Source organism: Chiloscyllium plagiosum, unplaced genomic scaffold, assembly GCF_037043375.1.
Source record: "Chiloscyllium plagiosum isolate Xiang-an unplaced genomic scaffold, Cpla_swu_hap1 HiC_scaffold_31, whole genome shotgun sequence".
Taxonomy (NCBI): domain Eukaryota; kingdom Metazoa; phylum Chordata; class Chondrichthyes; order Orectolobiformes; family Hemiscylliidae; genus Chiloscyllium; species Chiloscyllium plagiosum.
This window is the reverse complement of record NW_028270169.1, coordinates 18,912,609-18,936,241: the sequence shown is the minus strand read 5'-3', so window position 1 is coordinate 18,936,241 and position 23,633 is coordinate 18,912,609. Positions and strand designations below refer to the sequence as shown.

The 23,633-nt window shown below is 42.1% G+C and overlaps 1 protein-coding gene across 1 annotated transcript in view; it reads right to left on the bottom strand.

Moving 5' to 3' along the window:
* Nucleotides 1-22,524, bottom strand: part of ddx52 (DEAD (Asp-Glu-Ala-Asp) box polypeptide 52) — a 38,305-nt gene extending 15,781 nt beyond the window's left edge. Inside the window, exons 1-10 of the mRNA XM_087977305.1 lie at nt 22,372-22,524; nt 20,415-20,631; nt 18,825-18,994; nt 18,515-18,700; nt 17,045-17,188; nt 15,249-15,360; nt 14,738-14,810; nt 11,366-11,569; nt 10,435-10,525; nt 896-1,018 (exon numbers count right to left, since the gene is read on the bottom strand). Of these exons, the coding sequence (XP_087833431.1) occupies nt 896-1,018; nt 10,435-10,525; nt 11,366-11,569; nt 14,738-14,810; nt 15,249-15,360; nt 17,045-17,188; nt 18,515-18,700; nt 18,825-18,994; nt 20,415-20,631; nt 22,372-22,500 (1,449 nt within the window). The 5' untranslated portion in view covers nt 22,501-22,524. The remainder of the gene's footprint in view (nt 1-895; nt 1,019-10,434; nt 10,526-11,365; nt 11,570-14,737; nt 14,811-15,248; nt 15,361-17,044; nt 17,189-18,514; nt 18,701-18,824; nt 18,995-20,414; nt 20,632-22,371) is intronic.
* Between the last annotated feature and the right edge of the window lie 1,109 nt (nt 22,525-23,633).

Genomic DNA, 23,633 nt, shown 5'->3' with positions numbered 1-23,633 from the left:
ATTTTGGAGAAGGCTTGTAGCTCAGGTTGTGGATCAGGTTTGTCAGTTTGCTCACTGAGCTGGTGGCTTTGTTTATAGACGATACATCACTGTGCCTCCAGTGAAGTGTTGGTGTTCTGTCCTGTTTGCTATTTGTGCATCTTGATGTTGTGGTGGGTGATATTAGTTCTGATTCAGTTTCTGAGAAGTCCAAAGATGTGCAAGTTTGGTGACTGGCAATTTAGCATTGCCCATCATGTCCAGGGATGTCCAGGCTAGGTGGTGTAGCCATAGGAAACGCAGGGATAGGGTAGAGGATGGGTCTAGGTGAAATGCTTTACCGGGGCCGGTGGGGGGAAAGAGGAGAGACATGGGTCAGGCCAAATGGCCTGTTTCCACACTGTAGGCATTCCATGAGGAAAGGTTGATAAGCGGAGTCCAAATCAACAGACAAACATGTAGATTTGGACCCCATTTACCAACCTCTCAGGATACAGAACCGAAAACGATATCATCCACCGGAACAAATCAAGACACGTAAATAGAAAGCGGGACATAACACTGATGCTTCACTGCATTGGAGACTCACTGATATTGTCTAGCGCAGACAAAACATTTGAGATCAAACCCACCAGCTCAGCGAGCAAACCGACAACCTGATTTATTAAACTATTGCACAAATAAGGTATAATTAGATTTCCAACCAATGCTTTAAATAATGCATTTTTCAGAATAATCATCAGTACTATTTCAGCGTAAACAGTTCTGATTTTTTTCTTCAAAAGAGGCTGTGCAAAGCTAATTGATTCAGCAATTAATGATCTATTAGTCAGTTTTCTAATCTTGTTAACCTGTTAACCTAATAGTTAGCTTTGCATGGGTCCCCCCGCCCCAAAGAAAATGAAAATGACAATACCTGCTGTTGTGTTCTTTCTGCATGGATAACCTCAACGTTAATGCCCTCGTAGATCAACTCATGAAAGAGTTCCTTTGCTCTTTCAATAGACTGAACGAAAACTAGCACTGGAGGTGAAAATCCCTGAGGGGAAAAAAGGTAAAGCATGATTAAGTCAGTGCAAGAAATGCTTTAACTTTCATAATGCCATTAGAGAGAGATTGGAGTGTATTATTTGCCCTTCCAAATCCATTTAATTTAGTTCCCTCCCACTCTTCACACCTTCCCCTATTTTGCTATTGTTGCACTGTACAAGCACTGGATGTCAGGCAAACTTATTTTAACTAGTGATGCGGGTGATTTGTTCGTGAGCTTCTCGTGCAGTATTAAGTCCCATGTGCTCCAAAATTGTGCCATAACATTTCCGAACAGGTTGATTAAAAATACAGGTATTTATAAATCAGAGTTCTTGCTTCCTGCTTTACCTTCGAACATGGAGGAAAAAATGTGTTTGAGATAAACAAACAGCTGGTTTTCATGGGTCCTTGCAATAATGTCACTATCTCTGGGATAGGAGACCTAGGTTCAAGTCCCATCTGCCCAGAGATGCCTACTAACACTTCTGAACAGGTTGACTAGATTCACTCCCTCAAAAGCATTTCCACAAGCTGCTGGAGCTGTACGAATCAGGATGTCACACTGGGGGCATTATTGATGTCACACTGCTCCAGGTATTGCCTGACCTGCTGTGCTTTTCCAGCACCACACTTTTTGAGAACACACTATTGTTTCAGATCAGCCAGTGGAAGGTCTGAAGACCAGAAGATGTAGGAGCAGAAGCCTCCATTTCAGCAGTGGAAGTCGAGACAGCACGGGAAAGGGGCCTGCTGGGAAGGTAAATTTGAATATTAAATACTTGCGTTAATCATCAGAGCGAAGGCTGAACAGGAGCGGATGCAGATTCAGGTACTGCTGGGTAAGTGAACAAATATATTTGGGCAGGAGCTAAACCCGAAACACTACACATGTAGTGTCTCCCACACGTCCTATTCTAACCAACAAAACAAGCGTGGAGGGGGTTAGTAAGGTAAGTGGTTTTTTTTAAATCATCTTTTGGCAATTTAGAGCAGAGGAGATGGAAGCTAGGGCAGTTGAATGCTCCTCTTGTAGGATATGGGAGGTAAGGGTCACCACTGGTGCCCCTGCTGACTTCACCAGAGATAAGTGCACCCAACTCCACCTCCTCACAGACTGCGTTAGGGAACTGGAGCTGGATGAACTTTGGATCATTCAGGAGGCTGAGGGGGTTTATAGGGATGTAGTCGCACCTAAGTTACCAGGATAAAGTTCGCTGCGTGTCCATCAGGCGAGGGAGACCGAATAGGAATAGGAATAGGCAGTCAGTGCAGGGATCCCCTGTGGCCTACCAGGGAAAGGCACAGCAGCCAGGTCTTTGGCACTCAGAAGGGAAGGGGGGGGGGAAAGAATAGGAGAGCGATAGTGATAGTAAATTCAATGGTTAGAGGAACACAGGAGATTCTGTGGTAGCGAATGAGACTTCTGAATGCTATGTTGGCTCCAGGGTGCCAGAGTCAGGGATGTCTCGGATCAAGTCTACACGATTCTTCAGGGGGAGAGTGGTTAATCAGAAGTTGTAGTACACATTGGTACCAATGACATCGCTAGGCGAAGGGATGAGGACCTGAAAAATCAATATAGGGAGTTAGGTTGGAAGCTAAAAGGCAGGATGAGCAGCGGAGTAATCTCAGGATTGCTACCGGTGCCACAGGCTAGTGAGGCGTGGAACAGAGTGAGTGTAGCTGAACATGTGGCTGCTGAACTGGTGTATCAGGGAGGACTTCAGATGTGGGATGATTGGGATACCTTCTGGGAAAGGTGGGACCTGTACAAGGAGGATGGGTTGCACCTGAGCTGGAGGGTTACCAATATCCTGGGCGGGTGTTTTACTAGAGCTTTTCAGGAGGGTTTAAACTAGTTTGGCTGGGGGATGGGAACCAGAGCTACAGATCAGAGGTTGGGTAGCTGGTGACAGGCAGATGTGTCTGTGAGGAAGGTTAGACAGTTAATAGAGCAAAGTTGCAGTCAGTATGATGGATTGACGGGTCTCAATGCAAGAATTGTCAGAAACAAGGGTGATGAACTTAGAGAACTGCTAATCAGAATAGTATCACAGCTGCAGAAAGGGAGGTCATCAAGGAGGGCTCGTCCACTAAGGCATTATGAGTGGAAGTCAGAAACAGGAAAGGAGTAGTCACTTTACTGGGAGTTTTCTATGCACCCCCCCCCCCCCCCAAGTCACAACAGAGACACTGAGGAGCAGATTAGGAGGCAGATGTTGGAAAGGTGCAGAAGTAACAGGGTTGTTGTCGTCACAGGTGACTTAAACTTCTCTAATATTGATTGGAACCTCCTTAATGCAAATAGTTGGGATGAAGCAGACTTTGTCAGATGTGTCCAGGAAGGATTCCTGACTCAATATGTAGATAGGCCGACTAGAGGGAAGGCCCATATTGGATTTGGTGCTTGACAACGAACCAGGTCAGGTTTCAGAACTTTTGGTGGGACAGCATTTTGGTGGGACAGCATTTTGGTGATAGTAAAGGTCAAGGAGTTGTGATCACTATAGTCATGGTGAGGGATAGGAGCAGACTGTATGAGGAACTATTTAATTGAGGCCGGGGTGGAATTACAATGCTATTAGGCAGGAACTGTGGAGCATAAATTGGGAATAGATATTCTCAGGGAAACGGACAACAATCGAGATTGTTTAGGGAGCACTTGCCAGATAGGTTTGTCCCACTCAGGCAAGGACGGGACGGTAGGGTAAAGGAACCTTGGATGACAAGAGATGTGGAACATCTCGTCAAGAGGAAGGAGGACACTTAAGGTTGAGGAAACAAGGATTGGACAAGGCTGTACAGAGTACAAGGTAGCCAGGAAGGAACTGAAGAATGGGCTTCGAGCTAGAATGGGGCATGAAAAAGCCTTGGTGGGTAGGATTAAGGAAAACCCCAGGGCGTTCTACACTTATGTGAGGAACAAGAGGCCAGCCAGAGTGAGGGTAGGGTCAATCAGGGATAGTGGGAGAACTTGCACCTGAGAATTGGAGGTGGTTTTAGGGCGGGTGGGGGGTACTTTAATGAATACTTTGCTTCAATATTCACTAGTGAGAGGGACCTTGTCGTTTGTGAGGACAGCATGAAACAGGCTGATATGCTTGAACAGATTGATGTTAAGGAGCTGCTGAAAATTTTGAAAACATGAGGATAGATAAGTCCCCGGGCTAGACGGGATATATCTAAGGTTACTGCAGGAAGCGAGAGAAGATTGTTGCGCCTTTGATGATCTTTGCATCATCACTGTCTGCTGGAGTAGTGTCAGATAGCAAATATTATTCCCTTGTTCAAGAAAGGAAATAGGGATAACTCTGGGGATTACAGATCAGTCAGTCAGTCTTACATCTGTGGTGGGCAAATTATTGGAGAGGATCCTGAGAAACAGGATTTATGATTATTTGGTGAAGCATAGCTTGATTACAGATAGTCGCCATGGCTTTGAGGGGGGCAGGTCATGCATCACAAGCCTTATTGAATTCTTTGAGTATGTGACAAAACACACTGATGAAGGTAGACCAGTGGATATGGTGTCCATGGATTTTAGAAGGCATTTGATAAGGTTCCCCATGGTAGGCTCATTCAGAAAGTAAGGAGGCATGAGATTCAGTGAAATTTGGCTGTCTGGATACAAAATTGGCTGGTCCATAGAAGACAGAGTGTGATAATTGATGGAGAGTATTCAGCCTGGAGCTCGGTGACTAGTTGTATTCCGCAGGGATCTGTTCTGAGACCTCTGCTCTGTGATTTTTACAAATGACTTGGATAAGGAAGTGGAAGGGTGGGTTAGTGAGTTTGCTGATGACACCAAGATTGGTGGAGTTGTGGATAGTGTGGAGAGCCGTTGTAGGTTGCAGGGGGTTCAGGACTGGCAGTTAAACATCCAAGGGTTTTCAACTTATCGAAAAGACAGGGAGGTGGGCAGAGGGGGCGGGATTGCCTTGTTAGTTAAGAACAAAATTAAATCTATGGCACTGAATGACATAGGGTCAGATGATGTGGAGTCTATGTGGGTGGAATTGAGGAACCACAAAAGCAAAAAAACCATAGTGGGAGTTACGTATAGACCTCTTAACAGTGGTCAGGACCAGGGGCGCAACATGTACCGGGAAATAGAGAAGGCATGTCAGAAAGGCAAGGTCACAGGGATCATGGGAGACTTCAATATGCAGGTGGACTGGGTAAATAATGTTGCCAGTGGATCTAAAGAAAGGGAATTCATGGAATGCTTACAGGATGGCTTTTTGGAACAGCTTGTCATGGAGCCCACAAGGGAGCAGGCTATACTGGACCTAGTGCTATGTAATGAACCAGACTTTATAAAAGATCTTAAAGTAAGGGAACACTTAGGAAGCAGTGATCATAATATGGTAGAGTTCAGTCTGCAGTTTGAAAGAGAGAAGGCAAAATCGGATGTAATGGTGTTACAGTTAAATAAAAGGTAATTATGAGGGCATGAGAGAGGAACTGACGAAAATCGACTGGAAGCAGAGCCTAGCAGGGAAGACAGTAGAACAAAAATGGCAGGAGTTTGTGGGTAAAATTGAGGACACTATACAGAGGTTCATCCCCAAAAAGAGAAAGATTATCCGGGGAGGTATTAGACAGCCATGGCTGACAAAGGAAGTCAGGAAATGTATCAAAGAAAAAGAGAGATCCTATAAAGTGGCCAAGAGTACTGGGAAATCAGAAGATTGGGAAGGCTACAAAAACAAACAGAGGATAACAAAGAGAGAAATAAGGAAGGAGAGGATCAAATATGAAGGTAGGCTAGCCAGTAACATTAGAAATGATAGTAAAAGTTTCTTTCAATACATAAGAAACAAACGACAGGCAAGAGTAGACATTGGACCACTTCAAACTGATGCTGGAAGGCTAGTGATGGGAGATAAGGAAATAGCTGGAGAACTTAATAAGTACTTTGCATCAGTCTTCACAGTGGAAGACATGAGTAATATCCCAACAATTAAAGGGAGTCAGGGGGCTGAGTTGAGTATGGTTGCCATTACAAAAGAGAAAGTGCTAGAAAAGCTAAAAGGTCTTAAAATTGATAAATCTCCTGGCCCCGATGGGCTACATCCCAGAGTTCTGAGGGAGGTGGCTGAGGAAATAGCAGAGGCGTTGGTTGAGATCTTTCAAAACTCACTGGAGTCCGGGAAAGTCCCGGATGATTGGAAGATCGCTGTTGTAACCCCCTTGTTCAAGAAAGGATCAAGGCAAAAGATGGAAAATTATAGGCCAATTAGTCTAACCTCGGTTGTTGGTAAAATTCTAGAATCCATCATTAAGGATGAGGTTTCTAAATTCTTGGAAGAGCAGGGTCGGATTAGAACAAGTCAATATAGATTTAGTAAGGGGAGGTCGTGCCTGACAAACCTGTTGGAATTCTTTGAAGGGGTGACAAGTAGGTTAGACCAGGGAAACCCAGTGGATGTTATCTACCTAGACTTCCAAAAGGCCTTTGATAAGGTGCCACACGGGAGGCTGCTGAGCAAGGTGAGGGCCCATGGTGTTCGAGGTGAGCTACTGGTATGGATTGAGGATTGGCTGTCTGACAGAAGGCAGAGAGTTGGGATAAAAGGTTCTTTTTCGGAATGGCAGCCGGTGACAAGCGGTGTCCCGCAGTTGGGGCCACAGCTGTTCACATTATATATTAATGATCTGGATGAAGGGACTGGGGGCATTCTAGCGAAGTTTGCCGATGATACAAAGTTAGGTGGACAGGCAGGTAGTACTGAGAAAGTGGGGAGGCTGCAGAAGGATTTGGAAGAGTGGTCCAGGAAATGGCTGATGGAATTCAATGTGAGCAAATGCGAGGTCTTGCATTTTGGAAAAAAGAATACAAGCATGGACTACTTTCGAAACGGTGAGAAAATTCGTAAAGCCAAAGTACAGAGGGATCTGGGAGTGCTAGTTGAGGATTCTCTAAAGGTAAACATGCAGGTTGAATCCGTGATTAAGAAAGCAAATGCAATGTTGTCCATTATCTCAAGAGGGTTGGAATATAAAAGCCCTGTTGTGCTACCGAGACTTTATAAAGCTCTGGTTATGCCCCATTTGGAGTACTGTGTCCAGTTTTGGTCCCCAGACCTCAGGAAGGACATACTGGCACTGGAGCGTGTCCAGCGGAGATTCACACGGATGATCCCTGGAATGGTAGGTCTAACATATGAGGAACGGCTGAGGATCCTGGGATTGTATTCATTGGAATTTAGAAGATTAAGGGGAGATCTAATAGAAACTTACAAGATAATACATGGCTTGGAGAGGGTGGACGCTAGGAAATTGTTTCCGTTAGGCGAGGAGACTAGGACCCGTGGACACAGCCTTAGAATTAGAGGGGGTAAATTCAGAACAGAAATGCGGAGACATTTCTTCAGCCAGAGAGTGGTGGGCCTGTGAAATTCATTGCCACAGAGTGCAGTGGCGGCTGGGATGCTAAATATCTTCAAGGCAGAAATTGATAAATTCTTGATGTAACAAGGAATTAAGGGCTACGGGGAGAATGCGGGTAAGTGGAGTTGAAATGCCCATCAGCCATGATTGAATGGCGGAGTGGACTCGATGGCCGAATGGCCTTACCTCTGCTTCTATGTCTTATGGTCTTATGGTTTTAATGGGACATTGTCAAGATGTAGAGTAGGGCTAAGAAGTGGCAGATAAGAGTTCAAACCAGAAAAATGTGAAGCGATTCATTTTGGAGGTTCAAATTTGAATGCAGACTACAGGGTTAACGGCAGGATTCTTGCCGGTATGGAGGAACAGAGGGATCTTGGGGTCAATGTCCATATATCCCTCAAAGTTGCCACCCAAGTTGATAGAGTTGTTGAGAAAGCGTATGGTGTGTTGGCTTTCATTAGCAAGGTGATTGAGTTTAAGAGCCACGGGGTTATGCTGCAGCTCTCGAAAGCCCTGGTGAGACCACACTTGGAATAGTGTGTTCAGTTGTGGTCGTCTCAAGGATGAAGAAGCTTTAGAAAGGGTGCAGAGGAGATTTACCAGGATGCTGCCTGGACTGGGGGGCATTTCTTAAGAAAGGTTGAGGAAGCTAGGGCTTTTCTCATTGGAGCGAAGAAGTATGAGGGGTGACTTGATAGAGATGAACAAGATGATGAGGCATAGATAAAGTAGATAGTCATTTCCACCCTGGGAACAAATCTCTGGCTATCACAAGGGGTCATCCTTTTAAGATGACTGGAGGAAGGTTTAGGGGAGATATCAGAGGTCGGTTCTTTACACAGAGTGGTGGGTGCTTGGAATGCACTGCCAGCTGTGGTAGCAGAGTCAGATACTTTAGGGACATTTTGCATAGGCACATGGATGATATTAAAACGTACAGTACGTAGGTTAGTTCGATCTTAGAGTAGGATAAAAGGCCAGCACAACATAGAAGGCAGAAGGGCTGTGTTATACTGTTCTATGTTCTAAGTCGGCTATTTAGCCTTTTGAGTTTGTTTCGCCATTCATGGCTGATCTGTAAGTCCTCAACTCCACTTTTCTCCACTCTCCCTTATTGACTGAAAACCTGTTGATCTCAGTCTCAATAGTAAAACAATCCATGGATTCATTACCCTCAGAAGAAATTCCTCCATCTCTATCTGTCTTAAATGTACAACCACTTATTCTGAGTTTATGCCTTCTGGTCCTAGTCTCTTGCACAAAGTGATACAATGTTCCCACTTCAATCTGGTCAAGACCCCAGAGTCTTGTTTGTTTCAGAAAGGTCACCTCTCATTCTTTATAATTCCAATAAGTCAACCTTTCCTCACCAGGACAGTCTCTCCACACCTAGTACCAACCTAGTGAATCTTCTCTAGACTGCCTCCCAATGCCATTACGTATTTCTTTAGACACTGGTTCCAAATATCACAATATTCCAACTGTTGTCTGACTAGGGCCACGTAGCTTTCTTCTTTGTGATGAAGCAGGGCACTCCACCACCCAGCTTGCATAATAAGTTTACTAGACAAGATACAGACTTGCACTTTCCCAGGTTAACAGTAAACCAAAGTAAGGATGGCAGCATGACGCAGACACTTATTGATCTGCTACACCTGGCTTGAGGATTTGTGAAGGCAGGACGGGAAGAGACATTAACAAAAATTGGAATGTATTTTCGTATTTGCCATTTACAGCTGAATTTTGCTCAGTGCCATAAAAATATAAAAGGAGGTTACCAGAAGAAAAATGGACATACCATGGAGGTTGCAGACAAACTTGGGATGAAATAGACAGATAATGAGGGAAAGTACCATTGAGTAATTTACCATCCAGGGAACTGATCCAGCATAAGTCAGTTAAGTACTTCCAACTTCATGTGGCTTAAAAAGAAATGTTCCCTGTTGCTCTGGATTAGAATAGTTAGATGGTGCTTTTTGACTGGCACAGGTGCAATGGCCAAAGGGTCCTTTTCGTGCTCTAGATCTCTAAAGATTTTCTATCCTGGAGATTTGTTTATGGAGGCCCACTCAGGGACCTGTTCAGTAGCATTGTCTGGTACTGAGTAACCCCAGTCACCATGGTGGCTGTTGAAACCTCCCACATAGCTGGTTGAGTAAGGCAGTAATGGCAGAGCTTGCTGTTCCCAGCTGGTATTTTGAAAATTATATCACAGAACATGAAGGATGACAGCGCAGCCCCACTGGCAACATCAGATCAGACATATGTGGCACAGCTGCATTTTAGCACAAAGGGAGTGGCACTGTATGTCAAAGCCATCTGCTTCTTTGGTTTTGTTTTGGGTCTCTTATAGGCAAATGATGTCAATAAAATGTTGTGTGGAAAGAAATCCAAAAAGAGACGTGTCATTTCATGGCTGATAGACACTCTATATCAAGTTGTACGATTCACAGAGCATGTCCTATTGGCATAAAACCAGAGGACTGCCCAATGTTGAGACTGATATTGTGGAGGTTGTGCAAAGCAGCAAAACGTCCACTTTACAAACTAAACACTTTAAAAAATAAACCCAGTAAATGAGATAATTATCGCTCGACTCTAGAGATTTCAATTTCCTAAATAACATAGATAGCTAAATAGATAATAATTTATCAGATATTTTAAAGGCAGTCGTATTCTATATTATAGGCTGGTGTCAAAGAGGGATGCAGAGGAAAAAGTGTACATACACTTGGAAGCCTCTCAGATTATTTGACAGTTAGCCTCCAATTAGGAGCAACTGAGCATTTTCAAATCAGAACTATTTGCCCAAAAGTTCACCATCAGCAACAGCTCAATTTCTAAAGGAAGCAGACTCTGCTCAAGTAAACAACAGCTTACGTTCCAGCAAAAGTCATTCAAATGGGTCTGGCTTGACAAGGGATCCTCTAGGAATATTTTCCACTTTAAAGCTATTTTAAACAGACTTTGAACAGTCAAATTAAATAGCACTGGTCTAATGCATCTAATACGTAACTCATTTTGTACCTTTTTAACCAGATCTCTCATCGCTACTAGTTTTCCAGTTTCAGTACCCACAAAAAGTAACTCTTGTTCCACTGTCTCCACGGCAGAATTCCTACAAGAAAATAAAATAATATATTTTGAACCACAGTAAGCCATCCATTGCTAATAATGGAAGACATTTAATACCAACACAGGCAGCTCAAACAAAAGACAATGTTTGACGCAAGTCTAATACATGCAAGATTTCCACCTTATGCATATAATTTAATTTACACATTACAATTAGAACATAATTGGCGCTATTGTACGAGAGACGTTAGATCAGTATTATTCATAGGTACATCTTTTATCACAGATCCTCCATGTTCTGTGATATAATTTTCAAAATACCAGCTGGGAACAGCAAGCCATTACTGCCTTACCCAACCAGCAATGCGGGAAGTTTCAACAGCCACCATGGTGACTGGGGTTAGTCAGTACCAGACAATGATACTGAAGAGGTCCCTGAGTGGGCCTCCAGAAAAAAAAAGTCAGACAGACAAATCATTTGCAAAGTCCCTGATCTCGCCCTATACAAGAGATTTATAATTTCTTACAGTAGCTGAGGTAATTTCTCAAAATGGAGCTATAATTTTGGTGCATCATTTTAAAACTCTACATAAGTTTAAGTATATATGATGGAATAATACAAATTCAATGCATGAACATGTACAAAATCTGCTGTAATCATTTACTTATTAACATCCATCTTCTCTACTCATCAGCCTAATGTTTAGACATATCCATGCATAAAGTGCTTGAAAATTTGCTGCCGAACTATAACTAATTACAATTTAGCATTTATAGAAACGTGAACTAAATTCATGTACAAATAGTGCAAAAAATCTTTCAACACGCTACAGTAAAATTAGGTTAATTTCCAAGATTAGTCTTGATGTTATTTTTGTCTCACCTTGTACCAATCGACACAGATATCACGTTGTCCAAGTTCAGTTTGCACCACTGCTCAACATCAAATGCAAAGGTGGCACTAAACATGGCTCGCCGGACACTGTGAGATGTACATGCCAAGAAGATAGTGGCGAGCTGATCTCGGAATCCAGATTTGCCATCTTCAAACAACTTATCAGATTCATCAACAATCAGCCACTCCACCCTAAATTGAATTAAATAAGAAAATTAAAAACCAGTACTTCTGGAGTTTGTCATAGTACAGCACACAATGCTATTGGATACTAGCACATCCCAAATATTGTTTTGATCCATTTGATCTTAATTTGGGGGATATTCTTGCACTTTTCAAAGATTTTATTTCTCAAGTCAAGATATGAGAGACTCATTATGTCTATTAATTTGTTTGATCCAGAAATAAGATTAGATATTAGAATACTGAATGGACTCCCAAACTCTTAACATTTGCCTGTACCTGTGGTTTTGTTTTTGCCGCTGTTTACCTATTATTTACTTATCTATGCTATTTAACTCTGATCTGCCTGTATTGCTCGCAAGACAAAGCTTTTCACTGGGCCTCGGTACACGTGGCAATAAATTCAATTCAATTCAGACGACGTGTGGTGTTCTAGATTCTTAGCATTTTGCTCTATAATATTCACAGTGCATAACACTATACTCTCTATATCCACTTACACTGAAGTAAATACAACTCTTTCTAAACATCAACCTTGCAATATCAGTTGAACAGTGCTCAACTTCACTTCTGCAATAACAAAATTACAGTATATATTCGAGTAATAGTCAAATTTTTCAACTACTTTAAGGTTAAATTTATGGGGTCGACTATTACATCGATACTATTTTCGAAGGGCTGAAATTCATGCCCATCAAAATTCACATAGTATCATTAGCAGACAGCCAATTGATCTCTAAATGAATAAAAAAAAAGTATAGTAATTCTGAAAACCTGGAGAGGAACACAACAGCCAACGGACTGAAGACCAGAAGCAGAGCAGAACCAGCAGGCTGGAAAGCTAGAGTGGGACGTGACTGCCTGCACATTACAAATCAACGTTTGAGTCAATCTGTGAATAACTGGGTTTGACTTTTGCATGAGATAAATGCAAAATTCCAGATTATTTGGCCAAAAATAGGGGGTTAACTTTTACATGAGATTGACTATTACTTGAGTATATATGGTATTTCAAATAACTGACTTCCTCAGTTAAATTGTTTTGGTAACTCACTGCAACAGTACTAACTAGGAACAGTGAAAAAAGGTAGAGCTAAAATTCAACAATTTTATAAAAAATTAAAGTGCAGCCTTCAAAATGTTGATTAGAGTTTCTGTTAATAGATTGCTCACTGCTACTTGATAAAATTGAAGAGTCATTGCATTAGAATTGCTAATCCTTCACTGAAGGCCTCGTACAGCCACATGAGGTACCTCCGCTTATGACCATTGGATTCCGACCATAAGTCAGAGGAGTGGAAGTAAGGCCATTCGGCCCATCGAGTCCACTCTGCCATTGAAGCATGGCTGATTGGTTGATTGTGATGCAAGTACGTGGGATTTATAAACATAGTTTTAATATTATTTATTGTAAATTTGGGTTTCTGATTTGTTTAACCAGCAGTTAATAATGTGTTATAAGTATTTCTTTAGCCAGGATGGTTCCTGTTAAACCGGTTTTTCAGGCCTGAATTTAGAAGGAATGAGTTTTGTGCACCAGTAATAAATTTTTGTTTACATAAATCTTGAAACACAGCAAGGTAAATAAGCTTAAAGAAAATACCCATAACTGAGAAGGGGATACTTTTAATCTCAGTTTTTACTTTGAGTAAGGCTGTCTGGTGGAGTCCATGGCACCTTATAGGCTGGTGCTTATGGGCAGGGAAAGACAAATTGAACTAGGCTACCAGAGAGTTAAAAGTTAGTGCTAGTCCCAGACCAGAAGTGTTAGGGTAAAACCTTGAAGACATTGCTTAAAGTGAAATATATTTAAGTAAATATATTAATAGCTCAGAGAAGAAGCTACCTGTTGTTCTAGTTTGAAGGTTGAAGTGACACATAATTTAAGTTTACTGACTGTTAGATATGGGGACGCTGGTGAAAACATTGTACAAGTTGCGATTTGGGTACTGTACTGGGGTGTATTTTGGGTACCATACAAAAGCTGCGATGTTTCCTCACTATTGAAAGAAATGTTTTGGGATTAGCGGGAGTATATTTGTAATGTGTGCTGAAAAATCTTTGAATTTGTATTGTAAGTAAATGGTTTGGTTTATTCCATTTTTACTTTTAAATTCAAAAACTTCTGTTTTATTGTTAAAACAAAATTGCAACATTGCACGTTTATATTTAAGCGTGCATCAACTTTGGTAATAACTAAACTAATCAAAATATAATCCATCAAACCAGGTTCCTGACTGGAAAGTGACTTGGCCAGTAACAAGTAATTTTTGGGATTTCTGAATTCACTGGATTTAACAGCAATCATTTTGGTTAAAGACTCCCTTGGTTGAAGAATGTCCTTCTTCTTAAACTAATCACTGGTGCTAGACATAAAGCAACTTTGTTGCGAAGGTTATTCACTGAATGTAAGGATGGCTTCAGGAGGTTAAGAGTTTACTGGAAGTGGAAGATCGACCAGTGGATGCTATCAAGTCTGTTAAATACTCTCTGTATTTTGCTTTGTTTTTATTTCCAAATTCCAACATCTGCAATATCTTGCTTTTTCAGGCACGGATTTCATACTTGTTCAGCAAGTGTTCTTCCCATTATGTTCTCTTGAAAAAGACTGAGATATTGTACTACAGACATCAAGCAACCATCCATGCCTCTCAAGAGACAGTGGAGAATGCAAATCTCAACAGAACACACGACCACAGATTCACGGCCAAGTCCAATCACATCACAGAGCATCAAAAAACATTTTGCAGGAAACATCACTAGAGAATAACCAGAGACAGATACAATTAACAGTTAGGTTCCATCCTCTCATTAAGAGTCACTGATGCCAAAAGTGACACTTCTCTTGCCATCGCCAGTGACATCAGCATCTCAATAGACAGGCAATTAAATCCAGACTCTTCTGCACTGTATGGTTTAACCATAATTTGTCAACTTTTGTTGACAGAAATTACAGATTAAAATTGAAAGTATTTTCCCTCGCAGATGCAGGATACATAAAATAGATTTCACAGTTTCCATATACAGTAAGGTGCAATCCAAGGAATTTAAACATCAGTTATAAAATACAACTATATTTCACCAGATGATCAGATTTAGAAACCCAAAAGGCATAAACAAAGTACTTCTGTAACTATGGCTTCCGAGGAACATACATTTCTTTAAAAGTATCGATACCTGCTGAGGTCCAGAGCGGGAGGATCCTGATTTAACAAATAAATCAGTCTGTTTGGAGTAGTCACCAAAACATCTGGAGACAAAGGAAAAACATTTCATACTATGTTGTTGAAGTCAGGTATTTGAGAAAAGTAATCCTTTTGTGCTTGTTACTGGCACCTAGAAACAACGCCAGCCCCAGTTACACAAAAAGAAATCTACATATTTCAGGATCACTATCTTTTTCCTGTCGTTGTCCACTACCATTATTTTCCTGAGGACAACTTGCTCTAACCTGTTGACCTCTTCAGTTATAAGCAGCATCCAATCAAGGCAGTTTCGATAAGCCTGCACATTTTAAAAGAAAAAGTTGTCCTCTGCAAACACAATCCCCCATCTAGCAACTAAGTAAAAACCTGACCAAAAGTCAAGACTGAGGCGAGAGCTCAATTCTGGAGGCCAAATTTCTTCTGAGGTAATTTAAAATTTAATGTTTTTTTCAAAAAAGATAGAAATGTGCAAAATCACTCACCAAATTTATTTGACGTCTTGGGACCAAACTTTTTGGCAGCCTCAGCTGCTTTGTTGATCATGTGAATTCTGAATCCTATACCTTCGGAGAGCTTTACTAGTTCCCGATGAGTCTGGCAATAGAAGTACAATCAGACTCAGTCAGGATACTTTTCAGTTTGAACCATTCATTTTGTTCTTCCTGCAACTGAGGGGTGTCCAGAGAAATTACATAGACCAAGGACTAGATAGCTGAAAGGTGCAACCACCAATAACGTAGCAATAGAAATCAGGGCAGCGCACAAGTTCAGAACCTGTGGAATTTGGCGAGTTCAGAGGCTTTTAGAAGGTTACAGTAGGAAGAGATGAGGCTTTGCAGGGGCATGAACACAAGGTTGAGAATTTTAAATTGGAGGCACAATTTTTTAAAATTTAAATAACTTTTAAAAACACTGTTCTTTAAAAATATGCTGTTCTGGTTATCTGGAGTATAGGCAGACTTATATATGCTCAACTTCTGAACTTGAGCCCGCACACTTGTGAAGACAGTACAATGTCAAAAGATTACAAGTGATAACATTAAGAAAAATCAATGCCAGTGTCTCAGATGCTTTCCTGCTCTGCTACATTAAGACGAGCATATTTAAGATCAACACAATTTATTCAAACCATGGCCTGATGGTAGCACAGGCTCAATGTTGCTCATGTCAACTTTGCCAACTTTTTGTCATTTACATAAATGATTTGGATGCGAGCATAAGAGGTAGTTAGTAAGTTTGCAGATGACACCAAAATTCGAGGTGTAGTGGACAGCGAAGAGGGTTGGCTCAGATTACAACAGGATCTTGACCAGATGGGCCAATGGGCTGAGAAGTGGAAAATGGAGTTTAATTCGGAAAAAAAATGAGGTGCTGCATTTTGGGAAAGCAAAACTTAGCAGGATTTATACACTTAGTGAAAAGGTCCTAGGTAGTGTTGCTGAACAAAGAGACCTTGTAGTGCAGGTTCATAACTCCTTGAAAGTGGAGTCGCAGGTAGATAGGATAGTGAAGGCGGTGTTTGGTACGCTTTCCTTTATTGGTCAGAGTACAGGAGTTGAAAGGTTATGTTGCAGCTGTACAGGACATTGGTTAGGCCACTGTTGGAATATTGCATGCAATTCTGGTCTCCTTCCTATCGGAAAGATGTTGTGAAACTTGAAAGGGTCCAGAAAAGATTTACAAGGATGTTGCCAGGGGTGGAGGTTTTGAGCTACAGGGAGAGGCTGAACAGGCTGGGGTTGTTTTCCCTGGAGCGTTGGAGGCTAAGGGGTGACCTTATAGAAGTTTACAAAATTATGAGGGGCATGGATAGGGTAAATGTGCAAAGTCTTTTCCCTGGGGTCAGGGAGTCAAGAACTAGAGGGCATAAGGTTTAGGGTGAGAGGGAAAGGATATAAAAGAGACCCAAGGGGCAACTTTTTCACGCAGAGTGTGGTACGTGTATGGAATGAGCTGCCAGAGGATGTGGTGGAGGCTGGTACAATTGCAACATTTAAGAGGCATTTGGATAGGTATATGAATAGGAAGGGTTTGGAGGGATATGGGCCAGGTGCTGGCTGGGACTAGATTGGGTTGGGATATCTGGTCGGCATGGACGGGTTGGACTGAAGGGTCTGTTTTCATGCTGTACATCTATGACTCTATCGCTGCCTCAGACAAACTGCTGCATTCAAAACTAAGAAAAGGTTAATTTTTTTCTCGTTTTTATGAACTATCACCAGTAGCATTTGGCAATTAATAGAATTAAAGTGAAATAGGCCTCTGGGGACAAACATACCTGGCTGGCAAGCTCGCGAGTAGGAGACAGTATCAGGGCCCTGAAACCCTTGTTCATTGGTTGTTTTAGACAAGTCAAAAGTGGAATGCAAAAGGCCAAGGTCTTTCCCGATCCAGTTGGGGCACAGGCCAGGATTTCACGATTCTATGAAAGTTACATAAAACAGTTCAAAGTTTACACTACGGAAATAGGTCATTTCAACCAAATGTCCTCAAGATATTATAGCTGTTGAGAAAATCTTCTATGGCCAGTTATTATACAGAAATCAGTATGCACAATGATTTCCAAACCATGAATGACATTTGCCTACATCACTACAGCTAGTCACAGAGACTCCATGGCAGCCTTATTCAACGCTCTATTTACTTTGTTATGATACATAGAGGGAGCCTATGGAGTCAAGTGCCTTTGAATTTCTTTTGTAAAGTCACATATGATTGAGCTTATGCAGTTGATACAGGTTCTTCTGGATTGCTATTGCACAATTTAGAAAGAACATTGGCAACATCCCACTCCACATACGGCAATATATTCCAAGTTCATAAAGCTTTTTCCTTTAAATCGAGCCCAGCTGATAAATTGCATGGAGGATGTAAACCCAAACAGGAAAGTCTGCTCGTAAATTAATGCACTACATCACAGGGTATCATTCAAGCAAAATAAAAAAGTACAGGATTTTGATGTTGCAAAATAAATTAAAGAGAAGTTGATTAAACAAAATTTAATGTCAATTAACCTCCAGATGATGGTCCATTCATCCATTATTTACTTTGTGCGATTGAAACAGTTGTTGTCTTAACAGTCAGGCTCGATTCCTGTACTCAATGTTCAGGAAACTGAATTCACCACATCAAAGCACTGATAATGGCCAGGGATAGGGAAATAATGGCCATTAGGGAAAATAACAAACATTTTCTTGTCCTAGCCAAGATCAGTTTTATTAGCTGAAGTTTGCAATGAGAAAAGTAAATAAAACAAATGTGTTTATATTATGCATTTTTCATGACCACCAGACATTTCACAATTGCTTCCCAGCCAATGAAGTATATTTAAAAGTTGTAGTCGCTGTTGTTGTTAAGGTATGAAACATAGCAGCTAACTTGTGCTCAGGAAATTGCCACAAACACTGTAAAAATCAGATAAATTTGCTCTTATGATGGTGATTGAGGGATGACTATTGGCCAGAAATTCCCTGCTCTTTTGGAATAATACTATGAGAACATTTACATCTATCCAAGCTTCACTTCTCATTTGGAAAATGGCACCTCAGATAAAACTGTCAAGTCTGTAGCTTAATGTGAACATTTATTTTTGTGCTCAAGCCCCTGGGAGTGGAAAGTGAACCTGGAATATTGTGACTCAAAACTGCTCGCAAATCAGCCATGCAGATACCTGCATAAATTTACCATTAACATGCTTCAGAGCAAATATTTATCGTCTGTCCTAACAAGTCAACTGAAAAATACATACATGTAGCATTACAGGAATGGCTTGCATCTGTATGGGGGTGGGTGATTGGAAACCAGCTTCCTGTATGTTCTGAATAATTTTTGTGTGCACGTTATACTCCTGTAAGAGCTGTTCAAAGGTTGCAACTGGTTCAGGAATATCTGTTCCATCCACATGAATCCGATGCTTACGCCGGAGTTGATTTATCTTGACGAAAGAGAAAAAAAGAAAGGAGAAAATTTTCAATTCCTCAAGCCTTTACAGCAAGGCTTTTAAATTGATCTCTCCCTGATTTACAGTAAATAGATTTGTTCTTGGCCCAAAGTCAAACCTTTTCTCGTCGTTGATGTTCCAGTTTCTCAGCACTGCGTTCGGTGTCTGTCCTGTCAATACTACTCTTGGTCTTCCTTCCCAGTGAGGACATCAACATTATTCCATCATCATCATCACCACCATCATCATCTTTGGTATTGGAAAAAATGTCAGACATTGCATTGGTCACTGCGGATGGCCAGGAGTGTAGTGGTGGACATGGCGGAGAGAGAAGAGAAATTAGGAACCTTTATTGCCAAATATTAATGAGGTCACAGAGTACAAGATATAAATCAGCCTTGAAAAAGAGATGAATTACATTTGCAAAATGTAAAAACCGAAGTCCACATCTTTCCCTTCTTCACCTAAGTAATCATGTTGAGACAGTGCTGTTTTCCTGCACAATTAACATTTTCCTGTGCTGTTTCCATGGGTGAAAGTTCATTGGAAAAACTAATCCAAAAATCTCTCAATCCTATTTTTAAAAAATATATCAGCCAAGAAATATATGAGGGTTCTTAAAAAATTAAGATCAGACTCTGCTGATCAAATCCTCTGTATTCATGACAATGTCAGGTGACAAGAACACAATTATAAAAATTCAAAGTAGTTAGCTGGTAGTCATGCAGTCTGCATCTGAGTCATACGTGGGTGTCATGACACATTGTGTTTTTTTTCCCTCCAATATTTCCCAAGGATGTAGACCATGTTCAAGCATTTACAAATACCCCTGAGTTGTGGAACACAAGATCAATCTTCAGCTTCATTGAATTTCTAATGTTAGTAAGATTATTAGCAAAAGGTCAGGAAACCTCAGACAGAGTGAAAGGATTGCCACCTCCAGACCATCCAGGGTTCTGCATGACCAACAGCCTTGGAAGTTTACTGCTCACTCCAGTTCTTGTCTAGTGAGAGCATGTCAAAACAAAATCAATTAAAAACAACGGAGAGCCTAACATAATTGATTTCGAAAATTGTAATTAAGAATTAAATGCATGTATAAAGTAGATCTTAAAAAAGGAAGAAAGCTATAAGCCTTAGTGTGTAAACTTTGCATTAAAGTTTTTAAAAAAGTAGTTGACAAGGTCAACTGTTATAGCCCTAAGCACAAGTCTTCACATGCACTGATTGAGCTGATAGTTAAATGGCCTCTGTTCCCTCAAACAGGGAGGGGAAAGAAACATTGATCAAGATTCCAATTCACCAAGTGCCGCCCATCAAGAAAGGACATCTGCATGGACACGGAGGAACAATTAGGATTTGGTTGGTACGGTATTGCCCCAAAAGTAGAGTAAATTATTGACTTTGCAAATCATTATAAAACAATGGCATAATATGCAATGACAAACATGTTCAATAATGATCATCTCCTCTTCTGAGCGGAAGGGAAGAAATCATTGACTGCAAAAATAAAATCACAGGTTCTTGCAGACTTGGAAATCAGAATTTAGAAATCTTTTACTGTCTTAGCTATGCCACGTGGGTTTGACATTATAGTCTTAAAGTAATTGTCAAAAGACTTAGAGAGTAAATTAGAACCAGTTTCTTGCTCCTAACATGCAGCCTGATCCATTCAGTATTTCAGAATGTTGTGTTTTTCTCAGTTTACCTTTGTTCCTTTTCTTCTTTTCTGAACTACCCATGTCTAATTTTCTTTTTCCTAGGGATACACACATGTCGCCCTTGCAGTCTGCTGTAGACTCTTTTTCCTCCCCATTGCTTTTCAACACACTGACCACTGATTTGCAGTTTTTAGCACGCTGACTGTTAAAAAAGTCAAGGTCAGGAACATTTTCACTCAAGATGGTGCTGCTTGAATTCATTACCTGGAAAATACAAGAACAACGTATTAAGAATGTGTACAATTTTACACTGCACGTTGAAGCATATTGCAAGACGGCACTGAAAGGTGTAATACTATATCTTGAACCATAATCCAATCAATATTAATCAATTCAAAACATTCAAGGGAAGCTTAGGAAAGTGAATAGTATTCAGAATTCCCATCTCAGCAACAGATGGAACAGACAGCCATTCTGTAATCACGTTGCTTAATGGCTCCTGCTGAAGAGCACTTTGGGAGGAATACTATGGAAATAATCTAAACTATTTTGAGGCAGATATCAAAGCAAAGACAGCTGCGATGGCAGGGGGCAGGGGGGGGGGGGGTTGGATCTTCATAAAATGCTTCAGGTGGGGAGGACAGATTTACATGAAACTCAGGAAAGATTTGGGATGTTTGGCTTTATAAATAGGAACAATGAACAGAAAGCACATAAAAAGAGATGCAAAATCCTTACAAGTCTCTGACCTCAGCTGGAATAATGTTGGCAAATCTGGCATCACATTATAGGAAGGATGGCAAGGCCTCGAGTGTGGAATGGGGTAGACCGGAGAATTATTCTCCTTACAGCCAACATGTTTAATGGATGACCCAAGAGAGATATTCAAAACAATGAGAGGTTTGTTACAGCAAATGGAGCAAGACACTTGCCTCTAGCAAGTAGATTTGAGGTTATAACTTTAAAGTAATTGTCAAAAGAAATAAAAAAAGACTACTTTTCTCCATGGACACAGCAAGAGCCAATCTGGGGAACAGTAACTAAAAAAAGTGTATGGAATCAAATTTCATTTTAACTTCCAACCAGCAAATGGGAATTTAATCATGGTCTAACTTTCAGGATTTGAGAGGTAAAGTCAAGGTATGGATTAAAATAGACAATACTTTTAAATAATCTACAAAAAATATGTGGGCCAAACTTTTTATGCATAGGGTAGTTCCCATGTAGAATGACTTCTCTAGAAAGTGGTGGATGTGGACACCAATTACAACTTTTAAAAGACATGTGAATAGGAAAGGTTTGGAACAAGTAGGTGGGACTAGTTTAGTTTGGGATTATGTTGAGCATGAACTGGTTAGATCAAAGGGTCCCTTCGACACTGCACAACTCGAAGTCTAGGCAAAACATTTGAATGCCATCTCTCTGAGCTCTAAGATTCTGTGGTGGCATGTTGTAAACTTCACGACTGAATGGCTTGTGAGCACACCACAGATGGCAGGGGGAGACTCAGTACCTTGTGGCTGGCCTGGCAGCACAGGCAAAACAGTTCAGTTTTTGAGCCCAAACCCTCACGCCTTTTTTTTTTAAAAAAACACAAGCTGTTAGACATTTTCTAATCAGCACGTTCAGAGGAGTTATTGTACAACCCACTGGAACAGGTGGGTCTTGAATCCAGGCCTCCTGGCCCAGAGCAGGAGCACAACCACAAGGTTCCCTTCACACTAATGCATCACCCTGCAGGGCAATTACCAAAAGGCAGCCCATCCATTTGCACTTGGAGTGGGACACCCGCAGCCTGGGCCCTGGGCAGGTTATACCAATGGGCTCTGACCCGGGGAATGTTTAAGTCAAGGGGCAGAGCCTGATGCCCTCAGGCGGGGGTGAGGACAATAACCGGCCCCCAGGCTCCACTCTGCGGCCTATCGCCCCGGGCTCTCCTGCCGCTCCTGCTCCTGCTCGAGGCCGCGGGGAAAAGGGAGCCGCGGCTCCGGGCCGAGTCCTCACCCGCAGCCTCTCGGCGTCCTTCCCGAAGCGTTTCCAATCAAAGCGGGCCCCCGAGCCCAGTGCCCGGAACAGATCGAGAGCCTCCATCGCCATGGACAGACAGGCCCCCAACATGGAGCACCGATACATCAACCCACAGAGCGACTCATCGGCGATCGACACCATCATACCATGGCCTGGAATTAAAGAGACAGCGCACCCTCCACCAGGGGCTGGAATTAAAGACACAGTGCACCCTCCACCAGGGACTGGAATTAAAGACACAGTGCACCCTCCACCATGGGCTGGATATAAAGAGACAGCGCACCCTCCACCAGGGGCTGGAATTAAAGACACAGTGCACCCTCCACCAGGGGCTGGAATTAAAGAGACAGCGCACCCTCCACCAGGGGCTGGAATTAAAGACACAGTGCACCCTCCATCAGGGGCTGGAATTAAAGACACAGCGCACCCTCCACCAGGGGCTGGAATTAAAGAGACAGCGCACCCTCCACCAGGGGCTGGAATTAAAGACACAGTGCACCCTCCATCAGGGGCTGGAATTAAAGACACAGTACACCCTTCAACAGGGGCTGGAATTAAAGAGACAGCGCACCCTCCACCAGAGGCTGGAATTAAAGAGACAGTGCATCCTCCACAAGGGGCTGGAATTAAAGCGACAGCGCACCCTCCACCACGTCCTGGAATTAAAGAGACAGTGCACCCTCCACCACATCCTGGAATTAAAGATACAGCGCACCCTCCACCAGGGGCTGGAATTAAAGAGACAGCGCACCCTCCACCAGGGGCTGGAATTAAAGAGACAGCGCACCCTCCACCAGGGGCTGGAAGTAAAGAGACAGCACACCCTCCACCAGGGACTGGAATTAAAGAGACAGTGCACCCTCCACCAGGGGCTGGAATTAAAGAGACAGTGCATCCTCCACCAGGGGCTGGAATTAAAGAGACAGCGCACCTTCCACCACGGCCTGGAATTAAAGACAGTGCACCCTCCACCAGGGTCTGTAATTAAAGACACAGCGCACCCTCCACCAGGAGCTAGGATTAAAGAGACAGTGCACCCTCCACCAGGGGCTGGAATTAAAGAGATAGCGCACCCTCCACCAGGAGCTGGAATTAAAGACACAGTGCACCCTCTGCCAGGGGCTGGAATTAAAGAGACAGTGCACCCTCTGCCAGGGGCTGGAAGTAAAGACACAGTACACCCTCCACCAGGGACTGGAATTAAAGACACAGTGCACCCTCCACCAGGGGCTGGAATT